The sequence below is a fragment of the Lytechinus variegatus genome, chromosome 6 (genome assembly GCF_018143015.1).
Source record: "Lytechinus variegatus isolate NC3 chromosome 6, Lvar_3.0, whole genome shotgun sequence".
Taxonomy (NCBI): domain Eukaryota; kingdom Metazoa; phylum Echinodermata; class Echinoidea; order Temnopleuroida; family Toxopneustidae; genus Lytechinus; species Lytechinus variegatus.
The window spans coordinates 18,013,431-18,027,922 of record NC_054745.1 but is presented as its reverse complement, the minus strand read 5'-3'; the positions used below and the strand labels follow the sequence as shown (position 1 = coordinate 18,027,922).

The 14,492-nt window shown below is 36.2% G+C and overlaps 1 protein-coding gene across 1 annotated transcript; it reads right to left on the bottom strand.

The window, feature by feature from the left end:
• Positions 1–836: 836 nt before the first annotated feature.
• Positions 837–12,556, bottom strand: LOC121417607 (putative ankyrin repeat protein RF_0381). Its single transcript, XM_041611343.1, has 5 exons — positions 12,164–12,556; positions 2,852–3,828; positions 2,305–2,487; positions 1,778–1,935; positions 837–894 (listed from the first exon to the last, which is right to left on the bottom strand). The coding sequence occupies exons 2-5, from the start codon at positions 3,824–3,826 to the stop codon at positions 837–839; spliced, it is 1,374 nt and encodes a 457-aa protein (XP_041467277.1). The 5' UTR covers positions 3,827–3,828; positions 12,164–12,556.
• Between the last annotated feature and the right edge of the window lie 1,936 nt (positions 12,557–14,492).

The window sequence follows — 14,492 nt, the reverse complement described above, 5'->3', positions numbered from 1 at the left end:
AGCCAATGAAATGGAATAATAATCAAACAATTTTACAATGTATATAATCCTATCAAAAGCTAACTAACCCTTGTGTTGTGATCTCGGTTATTCATATTCTGTTCAAAATGGTTTGTTTTTAGATTAAAGAATCAATCGAGGCATAAAGACGAATGACAAACGTTTTGACATCAATAAGGCATAGAATATTGTAAAGTAAAACCCAACACAAAAGCAACGATTATCACATAGCATAAGATGAACGATTACAGAACATTGACCATACGACACGAGGTCATCGACCACAATCAAAGAAAAAAGCATTTAAAAATTCGCTAATATATAAACGATAAAGTTTTAAAATCAATATGATTCATAAGTAGTCAGATACATGAATTATGCAAAAAAAATCAGAACACTGATTTCCAGATCGTAAAAAAGCATTAAGAATAGGAATGAATAGGAATGAGAGACAGAAGGCGGAGTTGGTAGGAATATGGGGAAAAGATAAAGGAAATGCATTGAGAGATTTGATATAAAATTACAAAGAGATAAGGAATTATGATGAATGTATAGGAAGAATAACGAGAGCGAGAAGAATAAGAACGAAAAGAGAAGAAGTGGAAGGGTAAGAAGAATAAAGGTGGAAGAACAATACCATAATAAACGAGAGGAAAAGAGAGCTATAATGGGGGAAAAATAAATACAAAATAATTATACATAACAAGTCAGAGTAAAACAGCAACCCTCTTGTTCCTAAAGTAGACAAATGGAATGTTTTTCCATGAACGATCAGTCGGTCAACAAGATATATATTAACGTGCAGTCTGCGACGAATTCGGTGACGATTTCTTGTTTCATATTTCAGAGATGCTCTTACCTCTAGTAGACTGTGCACCATCCAAGGCAGGTGATCTGCAGTAAGCAATTAATACAAAATCATTCAACTTCTAATATCTTGAACCATATTTACTACATAAACTGCATTAAAATCATTTAGAACATTCAAAAGAAAACCGTTTGTTTTCGATGGACTTCTGATAATAATACATCAGTGAAAAGTATTCACTTATAATGTGCCATTTTAAATTGCAAACTTTGTTTTTTTAGAGCTACACGAACTAATTAAACCCATAGAATATTGAAAGGACAATTCCATCCCAATAGAAAATCGATTTGAATGATAAGATAAACTCCACACTAGCATAACACTGAATATTTAATCAAAATTGGTTTGAAATAAGGTTTTATCTATTAAAGTTTCGTTCGATTAAAAAATAGCATTTGTACAATATGCACATTCTGGTCGGCATGCAAAAGAGGGGACTGGTGATGTCACCCCTTGCTATTTCCTCTGTATTTCATTATATCAAATATTCTAGATTTTCTCTACATTCTCATATGAAGCACGGTTTAATTCCACCCTGAGCGTGTGGTATTACCATTGCTTTAACGATTTTATGGTTTAGTCAAAGATGGTCCTCTTTGTTAAATCTGTAAAATTGAAATATTACAAATTTCAAACAATAGAAATATAAAAGGATGCGTTAGGAACATCATCGACTCTTTCATTTATATGTCACTGATTTGTGCATAATTTTTTTTTATGAAAAATAAGCGAAGCTTCAAAATATCATACAATTTTACATTCGATTGTGATGAAATTTCCAATGTTGTGCTTGTTTGATTTTCCCCTGATTTGTTTTTTCTGGAGTGGACTTGATCTTTGACTTGAAAATACATGTATATCAGAATCCGTTAGTACCGGAAATTTAGTTTAAAGAAAGTAATTGTTCACCTTGCCAATATCATCTGTCTGATCATTTCATCATTTGCATAGTGGATTGGTAGGCAACCTGCTTCATCCTTGATATCAATCCTGGCTCTATTTTCTAAGAGATAGAACACCAATGCCTTTTCAGGAGACAACCTGCCACCGTAGTATTCTTCGGATACCTGCAAAGGTAATTAACTAATTTTATGGGATAATTGTATATACAACATTCAAATTCCCCGTCCTTGTTTTGTTATTTAAGTACAAATTATAGTATTTAAATCTAGTTAGTCCATAAAGTGTTTGATGTCATTAATATTTCTGATAGGCTCGATGATAAAAGATTATGGTATGAATAAAATATTAACTTCTCACAAATTTAAATTGCAAAATAGTCGTATGGTTTTTCGTTATATCTTTGTAAGTTTCTATCGTATTGCAATTAGCAGCGGATGCCGGAAATGCCATGATGATCGTACTCAGTTGACTTAAATGTTTTAAAATCCAAGTGTACACTGAAAACTGAGGCAAATGTCTTTTCCAAGGCTAACCTTTCTGAGTGTTTTGGTGTCTTCAACATTCCTTTTTCTTTGGTAGCATAATTTGATAGCTTTATGAAGACATGTCTGCCCGTCAGTAGACTGTATATTGAGATCCCATCCTTTAGCAATCATCCTCTCAATGATGGATGTATGTCCGTGCATCACAGCAAGATGGATGGCCACTGAATCACTCTGGATTGATAGAATTATGTAAACGTAGTAGCAAAATAAGCACTCTTGTATATTGTAGGGAAAGCAGTTTTTTTTAACCTATGCCATAAAGTTTATTTTACAGAAATCAATTCATTTGGTAAAATCTTCCTTGAATACCAAACTGAAATAAACTTTATTTTTATAAAGGTAATCAAAGTACTCTTTTCTGTTGTACTGTTTTCCGAATTTTGCGGAACAAGCATTTTTTTGCAAATTACATCAATATTCTATACAGTTTAAAAGATTCCTACATTGGCAATTAGTTGCAGAATGACCAAACGGCACCATTTCAGCTATTTATAACTCCGGCAAAGAACATTTATAGGATGTATGTATCGCCTACCTTAGCATCCCTGTTGTCAACTAGAACATCAGCAATATCTCTGTACCCGAGGCTTATGGTTTGATGTAAGGGTGTCTGGCCGTGAATGTCTTCTGTATCACATCGCGCTCCACCCGTAAGTAGGACTTGAACAACCTCAGTGTAACCATTCTGAACGGCGATATGTAAGGCAGTTGTCCCTTCCTTGTCGCCCTTATTGACATCACATCGTTGACTGATCAAATGTTTGACGACGTGAATATTACCATTCTCAGCAGCATTGTGTAATGCAGTCCCACCATCATTATCCTCCTTATTTACCTCAGCTCCTTGACTAATCAGATATTTGATGACGTCAATAAGATCATTGTTAGCAGCATGGTGTAATGGAGTCAAACCATCCTTATCTACCTTATTGACCTCAGCTCCCTTACTGATCAGATATATGATGACGTCAATATGACCATTGTTAGCAGCATGGTGTAATGCAGTCAAACCATCATTATCCACCTTATTGACCTCAGCTCCCTCACTGATCAGATATTTGATGACGTCAATATGACCATTGTTAGCAGCACGGTGTAATGCAGTCAAACCATCGTTATCCTCCTTATTGACCTCAGCTCCCTCACTGATCAGATATTTGATGACGTCAATATGACCATTGTTAGCAGCATGGTGTAATGCAGTCAAACCATCATTATCCTCCTTATTGACCTCAGCTCCCTCACTGATCAGATATTTGATGACGTCAGTATGACCACTGTTAGCAGCACGGTGTAATGCAGTCCGACCATTATTATCCTCCTTATTGACCTCAGCTCCCTCACTGATCAGATATTTGATGACGTCAGTATGACCATTAATAGCAGCACGGTGTAATGCTGTCAAACCATCGTTATTCTCCTTATTGACCTCAGCTCCCTCATTGATCAGAGATTTGATGACGTCAATATGACCAAGGTAAGCAGCACGGTGTAATGGAGCCCAAGCCATACCTGTAGCTCCGACAAAAAACAATGTTTAATTCTAGAACAATTGTAAATTATTTGTGTTTTGTTGGATGGATGAGTTACCTTCAGAAAGGAATAATCTCAGATATACATGAACATCACAATAATACATTATTCTTAAAGGAACTATTAGCACAGTATCACATCACTAGATAAAGATGCTACCAGTGTTGTAGTCAAGGCTCAAACTTCCAAGGCCAAGGCTTTAATACCCAAGGCCAAGGCTTCAATAACCAAGGCCAAGGCATGGAAACACAGGGCCAAGTTCAAGGCCTGAAAACCTCAAGGCCAAGGCATTTTCAAACTTTCAATACATGGAACAATGAGGCAACATATTCATTAGATGGGCTGATGATTTCACACTTTCCATTTTCTTACGTTATTACATAAAATAACATATCTCCCTTATAATAAAATAAGTTGCAGCAATAAACATCTAATGCACTAAATCGGTTGTCAATCCAATTTTTCTAGTTCTTGGAGAAAAAAAATGAATAAACCTCATTTCATGATAAAATACAAAAGAACAAGTGGGGATGTGACATCATTAGCACACCTAATGAATATTCATGATGACTGTTTTCACAAAATATTGCTAAACTTTAAAATTCAATTACTTTGGTATTTGTCATCCAATTTTGATGAAATTTTCTGCATTTTGCTCAGTGAATTCTACTCTACTTGTTAAACTATAAATACTTTTAGTCTGAACCATCCCTTTAAGGCCTAAACCATTCTTGTTGGTCAAAGACAATAATACAAGGAAAACCCTAATGGAATAGAAATCAACCTTGTTATCATTATTTAGAGTTAGCCATTGTCATTTTTTATTCACGCAATCTGCTTACGATGACAATCCTTCTCCTGCAAATTGGGAATATCATATAGTTAATCAGTTTTTTCTGGAATTATTTTTTAAGTACTCTTTATTTATGATTCATGCCAAAAATGCTAACATATTATGTTTATTATGTTATGAAAAATGTATTATACGAATGTTATGGCTGCAGAAGAAAACGATAAATCAAATCAAATGTTTAAAGTCTGAATTTTTTTTGTCAAAACTGCAGTCAGATCTGTCAGAATTATCCCTGTCATAAAATGACTATAATCTTTATCATAATCATTATTATAATTATTGATATTGTTATTATCATCATTATTCATGATTACCAATAAATAATGTTTTCATTCCCTTCTCTTTGTTACATAATTATGTGATGATAATTCTTGATAATGGTGATAATCACAATTGATGGCTCTGCTAGTACATTTACTACTACAGCTGCTGCTACTGCTGACTGGTAGTATTGACCATTTGTGTCATTAGATATACAGAACAATTGAAACATATAAAAGTAAATAAAGTACAAAACACAAAATGCCTTAAAAAGCCTTGAAAATGCCTTGAAATTTAAAGGCTCAAAATCTTCAAGGCCAAGGCTTTGAAAAAGTAGGCCTTAAGGCGCCTTAAGGCCAAGGCCGAGCATCAAGGCACTACAACACTGGATGCTATGTCAATCATGTTTTCAGATGTTACCCCGAGTCATCATGTTTTGGTCGATGGAATGTTTAAGAGTAATGCGGATAACTCAATAAAAATTGCGTTCACAAACTCCGAAAATAAGCCGCATTATTTTTACGTCCTAAAAAAGGCGGATAATCGTCATGACAACTGGACACGCCCCTTCCGATGCGGTTGTGTTGGAAAAGGGTGACCTTGCTGCTATTATGCGGATAACTCTGGTCCTCCTCCAATTTTACGACCAAATTATGCTGCTATTAGCCGCATAATTGGGTTTATTAAAGGGGTATGATACCCCTTTCGTAAACCCAATTATCAAATCTCCACATTCTCGACTATCCATTTCTTCCTTTCTTCTCTCCACTGTTTCTTCAGGGGGGGGGGGGGGCACTTCCATTTACGAGTGGATACCATGCACGAACATGGGGTTTCGAAAAGCACCCTAAACACGTAATTTTAATATTCTGAAAATGCACTCCGTAACAAGTATCGGCGTGTGAAACCCTGCCCTTAACAAGTATTGGAAACAAAACGATACCCTTGGCAAATATTCCCTGAAATGAACCCCTAAACAAGTACAGGATTTTTTTTTATTGTTACGGGTCCTTCGGTCGTCGGCTTTATCTTATTTGGTTTAGTACGACCCACCTTCTACACCTCTCACAAATCGGACTCTAAACACGAAGTGTTGGGGCAGAAAGTACATCCTTTATAAAACATTTTGATTTTGTTTTATCATCCCCGCAAATTCGACCCTAAACACGTAGTTTTCCTAGCGAAATAGATACCCTTTTTTCATTATTTTTGTGTTTTTGACACCCTTATCACGTTACGTACGTAACGTGCCCTATCGTGAAAAATACATCCTTTTTACGTGTTTTTTTTTGGTCGCGCATGGTATCCACTCGTCAATGTAAGTGGCCCCCCGGGCTGTTTCTATTACACTCCACATGGTGTACCGTAAACCACATCAGCAATTACACAAATAAACTATGAAAGAGAAGATTCTTTCTTCTGTCAAGCATGTACGAATTTTTTCCCTACAAAACGGGGCCTCGGAACGATTTTTAAAATGGGAGAGGGGGGGGGGGGTGAGACGAAATTCGGTGCTGACCATGCACTCTAAAACAAATCAGTCAAAAATGACTAGTTAATAGGGTCAGCTAGTTTCTGACTAGAAGAGTCTGAAAAAATCACAATTAGATGGTCATTTTTACTTTTTTGTACACGGTTTTGGAAAAAGTGGAGTGGGGGCGGAGGCCCCCTCAAGCCCCCCCCCCCGGTTCCGCAGCCCTTCAAATTATGGAACCATGTTTATGTGTACACGTATACATGTAATGTAGATGCTGCCTTTAATAAGTGCGCTTTTCGAGATGAGGGCTTCATTTAGACGATATTCTACATATATATTGTCAAAAGATGGCAACTTCGACAGGCCACCGTCACGTACACGAACTTATTTTATGAGATATAAAACAATGCCTTCTATGTTTTTTTTTTCTTCAAGAGGAGAACGCAAAGAGGCTTTACTGATTGTAGTAGAAATGCATCTTTCTTCCGATTGGGCACTAAAATATTTAAATTTAACATAGAGTGGAATCAATAAAGGGCTGTGTGGCTGTTCTTCAATGTACCACAGCTCCTCTACGTGTCAATTGTAGAGTATTTTCTCCTCAATCTATTCCAAGATATCAATACAAACAAAAATAATCTTTTAAGAGTTCTAAAGACAATAAACTATTTTTCAATACATAAAACCAAAAAGGGAAAAGGTATCCTAGGCATGCTCTTGTTGGGTTATAGCCTTTACTGTGCTAGAGAACTATTACAAACGGCAGAACAACAATAACAATACTAATGATAATAGTAATAATAATAGTAATATTAATAATAACTATAATAATATCAATAGTGATTAATGTAAATATACGATATTTTTTTTTATTTAAAGTCGAAATACGGAGAGGGGATGGGGGTAAATTCGGCGGGCTTCCGTGGGCGTAGGCTTAAATAAACAAACTTTCTTCAGGAATCATGTTTTTTTAATGTTTATTGTTTTCATGTTGACTGATGTCTCATACTCATACATCTGTCTTTTTCAAGTCGAATATATTAATAGCTCTTTGATTATACATGTCAAACTGGTTTTGTAAAGTGGCGGGAATGCCGGGGGATGCAGTTTTGCCACTTCGGGGTCTCCAAAAGATATATATTTTAATAAAGTTAAAATATGGATTGAGGTAAGATAAATTCGTCATGATTCATGTGCCATCAGAGCTTCATTAAAGCAGTAACCTGCAAAACAATGTTTCCTGTAAATTTTCCAAGAAAAACTAATTAGAAACAAATAAAACAAAATTAATAGTGTTTTACCGATACCGAAATGCATTTTGCCCGTATGTATCATAGATTACGGTGTGGCAGACACACCACCAAAAGCGATACGAGAAGCCTATGGAAGCTATTGTGTTGAGATTGTGTTATCTGGAATGACATACCATTGATCGCTTTATTGTCCGACTCGTGAGTGTGACTGTGACAAAGAGGTTGTTTTGGTCTCGTTTTAGCGCAATATCACGTCATACATTTTGACATATTTGCCCTCTTTCTAAGCAAATTAAGACACTAATAATGTCATGAAGCATATCGATGTTTTTGCTAATATATATCTCTTTCATGTAGAATGTTGACATTGTGTATTAGTTGCTGTTTTGTAAAGAACAGTTCAGGATTCATGAAAAAATACTCTATTTAAAATTATGATTTGCATAATTTATGTAAATTAGGTAATAATAAACAAGGATATCTCAATTATTTTATGACAATTTTCTTCCCTCTCTTACCTTAAGTCTTTATTTCCAATTTTAGGGCAGTTCTGGTTAAATATGTATTCTTAAATACTTGTTTTCACTATATCGACCTAATATGCAAATTTATGCAAATTTCATGCTTATTTGCATAGATACAGCGTGTCTCTTTGGATGAATCTTTTTCTTTTGACTCAAGGAACATTTGTGCCAAGTGGGACATTTGTACTAAAAAATGCAGCGTTCAACCTCTTAACAAGTCTACTAAGAGAGAGAGAGAAAGAGAGAGAGAAAGAGGGTAGGCATGTTCCATTGATGGCTGAGTGATCAGTTCATGCAAAAACTTTTTGATCAGTGAGTATCATTCGTTATGTGTGTAATGCGTCATGCCTAGCAATGAAAGGAAAGCGATATGGCATTAATAATAGTTATCAATGAACCCTGAAAAGTACCTGTTTTGCATAAGCATCTGTGTTCTTGCTGCACTATGATAGTAAGCATCTCAAATCAGTCTGTGACATGTTCGGAAAAGTTTTTAAACCCTTTTTTTTTTACTAAATTGAAGACGAATATAAAGAATAAAACATAACATTTTAAAAAACGGAACATGTTTCGAGGTGTCGCACCTCATCCTCAGCCTGAAAATTATTAACAGAGTCATTGGTATTTATACAGTTAGGACGTCAAGTAAGAATTTCAAGAATGTTGTTACACAGGATTACAAGGTGTGAATTCAAGGTAAATGGAATGAAGTAAAAAAAAAATACAAGTCTATGGAGTCATCAGATAGGGGTGGGTTAAATTAAATGGATAACATTATTTGGTAATTGTACACCTGTTGGTTTAGTTGAGGTTGTTTCCATTTGATGAAAAGCCCTTCTTTTATTTTTAGTTGAAAATCTGTTTGAGCAGTATCGAGAATTTTGAAACAGTGGGTATTGCATTCTAACAAGCATTGGGGTGACGATTGCAAGTGTCTCCAGACATGGGAGTTCTTGTCCTTCCCCAGGTGTTCCTGTACTCGTGTCTTATAATGACGCTTGGTTTGACCAATATAGCGAGCTTTACATCTCGCACATGTAAATTGATGTATGTCACGAGCACGAAGCTCCTGGGGAATGGAGTCTTTCACAGAAGGTAAAGAACTGAGCTTGATAGATGAGAAAGAAGGAGTAATATGAAGATCTTGGCAATATTGTTTAACCATAATGTTGATTCTCATTTCAAGCTCCTTTGATGCTTTACCAATATATGGTAACTTGAAAAATCTTGTAGTCTTTTTCTCCTGATCATTGTTTGGGTTTTGGATGTTTTGAAAGTATTGGTTTAATGACCTTTCGATCAACCAACCTGGGTACATGTTTCCGTTCAACACCTTCTTCAAATTCTCGATACAAGTATCAAATAGATGAGAGTGTCTGCAAATTTTGTAAGCCCCATCTATCAGTGTTCTAATCAAACCGGTTCTGTATTTGTAACAAGTAAAGCTGAGAAAATTTGTATACAACCCAGTGTAATTCTTCTTGTGAAAGACTGAAGTAGTATAAACATCTGTGCTATTGTTGATTAAAATATCTAAAAAAGGGCAACTGTCCATGTTCTTCCTTTTCAACAGTGAAATTTATATTGGGATGCCTGGAGTTCCAATAGTCATGAAAAGTTTGTACCTCATCTTCATTGTTAAAAATACAAAACACATCGTCTACATATCTGCGATAGAATGGAACATTGGGTCCTTCAAACTCTTCCAACCATTTCTTTTCATGATGACCCATAAATAGGTTTGCCAGTGTAGGGGCAAGAGGAGAGCCCATAGCAACTCCATCAACCTGGTCATACATTTCACCATTGAATAGGAAATGGGTCTCTTTGGTAGCATATTTGAACAATTCAATCAGTTCATCTTTACTAAAACATACATCATTGTTATACTTCAGAATACTATCAGCAGCAAGTTCAATAGTCTCGTCTACAGGAATATTTGTGAATAAACTAGTGACATCAAATGACACTAAAACTTTTCTTGTAGGTTCTTAGTTTTAAGCTCCTTTATAAAAGAAAATGAATCTTGCGTACAGAATTCATCATTTTTTTACTATTTCAAATTTCTTCTCGCACCCTAGAGGGGGGGGGGGGGTGGTCGCTGCCATTGGACAGAGGTCAGCATCCGCGACAAATAAAACGCAGGAAAGGGGGTGTTTTTCGCGGGTCGGAGCGGAACGCGAATACAGTGTCAAAAACGCCCCAAATTATGAAAAAGCCCCCTAAATCACAAAGGCCTACAACGCGAACAGAGTTGTGATTTTCACCAACCGCGACGTCAAGGCCGTCAGGGTTCGAATCTCCCAATACTAACTCTGTATCAAACTCAGGAAAGAAATATTTTCCCAACATGACAGAGGTTAAACAATGTTTTAAACATTATTTTTTACATGTGGAATAGAATCTTCCATTCAGTATATTGACCTGCGAGTAAATAGTTATATCATTTTCAAATAAATAAATAAATAATAATTTTTGCTCAATGTGTAAAGTTCGTGAGTTAGCATGAATATAATAACAAGAATTTTTTATCAGCACAAGATCAAGGACAAAGTTTACTCTTATTTATAAAGCCTTGATTAGACTGGATTTGAAGTCCCCACCAGGTCATCTCCAACCAACCTATAGAGAAGACAGAATATGGATCGTAAATGAATAGAGGCTTAGAGGGGAAGTTCACCCTGAGGAACAGTTTGCGTTAAAATAGCAGAAAAGATTGTAAAACATTGGTGAATGCTTGAGGATAATACATTAATTATTGAAATACATTTAAAGATTTAAAAAGTTAATAGAATTTCAAGTTTGAGATTTGTGACGTCTTAAACGGGCAGCCGCTCCATATGTTATGTATTATAAAATGCATGAAATCTCGGGGTTTTTTTAGGTTTGTGATGACTTTTTTTTTATTTGCGTTTAGGAGCGGGTGTGATTAATGTTTTGTGTATTGATATACTCAAGGTACAAGAAAAAACTTTCTATTTTTTGAGAAAATGACATTTCATTGACTTTTTAGCATGTTCCAAAGCTGCTCGCATATGACGTCACAAATCAAATACTTTTTTTATTCTTTGATGGATTTTTTCAAACCTTAAGCAATATCTTTCATCTTTCTGCTATTTTACAATTAACTTTTTGTCAAGGTTAACTTGACCATTGAGCCCGTGTTCAAAAGCTGCTTCAATAAGTATCCGAAAGTCTCCCAGGACAAAATTCTATGAAACCCATTGAACATCCCCTAAATTTTCAATTGCTTTCAAATTGGATTCAATTGGTATCAATGGGTTTCACTAGGTCCAATGAGTCCAAGTAATTAGATACCAGTTGAGTTCCTGTTGTAGGGTCAATTGGTCTCAATTGGGCAAACTGGCCCCATTAGAATTCAATGAGGGTCCAATTGATGTCTAATGGGACCAATTGGTCCCAAGGTGTCTCGAATAGGTCTTCAATTGGTCCCCAATAGAATTATAATGGGACCCCTGCAAATGGCCAATTGGTTTCAGACTCATTTTAATTGGACCCACTGGGGCACTTGGTCCCCGAATTAGTTTTATTTGGGACCAAGAGTCGATTTGGTCCAACTGGGACAAACAGTCAATTGGTTTCAAAATTAAGGGGACAACGTAACCAATTGGTTTGAATGGGGATCATGACTTTATGATCAGTTTATTTCCATAATACATGCATAAATACAATTTATTTTATTGTTTTGCAATTTACTTTTTTATCATTTACCATTTTCCAGTTAAAACATTAGTTTGAGAAACATGTAAAGAATCAGTAACAAACAATGAAATACCCATAAATGTTGAATGGCTCAATTGCCATAGATTAAAAGTTTATTAGTAGAACACTAACCATAACCAAACCACACTAAATAAGGTACATGTGTACACATGCTTTAAACAAATGCTCAGAAAAACTCATATAAATTTACATAATGACATACCTGTAATCTTGGCAGTAGTAAGTCAAAAGTCAACATCGATGCAATCGATGGGTTAGGTTCACCATGGGTTCACATAGTTACAGCTAACGACAGAGTTCTTGCTTCTAGGGGATAGGCCTGCTGGTAAGAGTACTACCCCGGGGTACTGCCATCATTCAGTCACATCATGAAAACAACACATTGAATCAAGATCGAGTAATGATGATTTTGATGTAAGAAAATCTCTAGCCTCTTCTCGTGGCAAAAATAGCATTGAAGTTTGAGGAAAGTCCGTGACACAGCTCGGCCCTTTCTGCTGTGGGATTCGCGTTTCTTGTGCTTTTGCGTATGGTTATGGGCGTGTACATAAGGGGTATTCCCCATTACGTGTAAAATGCAACCGCCGTGCTTGAATTCTACCGATCTCCAAGTTCTTGGCGTTCTAAAGTTGTCTCGTTTGACTACTCGCTCTCTATCAAATCATTAAAATGAAGTTATCATTATGGCGGGTGGCGTCAGGATTTAGATGGCCGGTTTTGGGGCTCAACAACGCGGGTGTAATTCTACGAAAGTAAAAATATACTCTTAAGTTTGTATAGATTAGAACTGCACCAAACTATAGCCCTGAGTCTGACGCCATTCGGGCCGCGCGCAGTATAAGCACCAACCAAAATAACATGAAACTTTTTATTTGTCCCTAATTTACATAACACACATTAATAGAATGATATCAATGACCGATCAGCGACGAATGTATTACCATATAGACACTGACTGTGTATCCTCATTACTTATGATTTATACACATCCATGTACTAGGCTACGTGTAAATGTATGTATATCAGTGCATGACTACACTTTGAGTGCAGAGAGCGGGGCCAATGTTGAAAAATTACGTCCAACTTGAATGCTGATCGTCTGACTCTGTGAAATGAATGGCATTAGAAGAATGCAGGGAAAATGCATTTGTTGTTGATCAGCGTGCGTATTACAGATACAAAGTTCTGTGACCTAATGTATTTTCTTTGAGAATAACAATGCAAAGGGAATTTCCAAATAAATTTTACACAAATCGTTGCAATTTTTATATGAAAAACATTAAAAAAACAATGCAATGTCACCGTTATCAAGAATTTCTTTCGTTTCCTTCCATATAATACACATCTGTTAATGGTTTATAACGATATGTAAAAAATGAGCGAATTTACGTAAAGATCGCATAATAGGGTGCCGGCTGATTTGAGAATGGGGAGGTGCACATCCTAAGGAGAGGATCTATATAGAAATGGTATTTTGGTGCACATGTTAGGGGGGTGGAATTTAGATTTGGAAAATCAGATGTTTCTGTTTCTGTTTCTGGTAACTCCCGCAGGAACTCGGCAGGACAACGTATTTTCTGGTAAACGCCAAGCTGGTATATAACCAATTACCTAGGAAACATTTTACGTTTAGCTTATTCAGTCATAGGCACTGCCCTTATCGACGACAGCCATTGCTCTCGGGCCTTTTGTGTGGGTTCGAACTCAGAACCTTGCGATTATGAGTCCAATGCTCTAACCTCTGGACCACATGACCCCTCTAGAAAGCAGAAAACGCGCTACAAATTTCTTTAATTGTTGCTTGCCAGGGTCGGAACTCCTCTGCCTCAATGGAAGGGTGCACATGCACCCCTACCGCCGCCGTTGATAACATGCAATGAAACATTTATGCAATTTTAGAGCATACACACATCGTAGACCTTAACATTTCCCTTCAAACCATACCCAATACAAACGTACCCCCTAACACACACACAAACACCTTTCACCTTTAAGTATTGGGTCTGACTGTGATGGTTTCTTGTAAATTCGAGTGAGCTAATTCCGAATCTGAATGATGCCACTCGTGTATCCTTGAGCATTTTCTGCAAATTGGCAAAATCCAATATGGCCGCCAAAATATTAAAATTGCCCATGAAAATCATGAACTTGCCCACACATTGGCTTTAAAGTACATGCAACTGTGCTGCCGGAGTGAAATACTAAGAAATGATTTTTGACAAAATATTTATTTTCTCGATATTCAAAATGGCCGCCATAATGAGTTTATACAATACTTTGCACTTACTTTACCCTTAAACTTAGGCAATTTTAAGAGTCAAAGTAAATTTCTTTTAAAATTATCCGTCCCCAGTAACAATAAACCTAATACCTTGGACTCTTGGCGGCCATTTTGAATTTCAAAGTAAGCCTTGTATCACCTTCTCGACCAATATGATATGTATTTATTTAGAAATCACATTCAAGACAATATTTTACTTATACATGACAGTTACGTGCATTTTGGGTTCTCATTCTTGTGAAAATTAGTT

What these genes read in the sequence shown, in the direction of transcription:
- LOC121417607 (XM_041611343.1), bottom strand. Translation starts at nt 3,826, where the DNA reads ATGGCTTGGGCTCCATTACACCGTGCTGCTTACCTTGGTCATATTGAC. An exon ending in TTGACAACAGGGATGCTAAG is followed by an intron (nt 2,488 to 2,851) that starts GTAGGCGATACA and finishes CTATCAATCCAG; the next exon opens with AGTGATTCAGTGGCCATCCA. An exon ending in ACACCAAAACACTCAGAAAG is followed by an intron (nt 1,936 to 2,304) that starts GTTAGCCTTGGA and finishes TTACCTTTGCAG; the next exon opens with GTATCCGAAGAATACTACGG.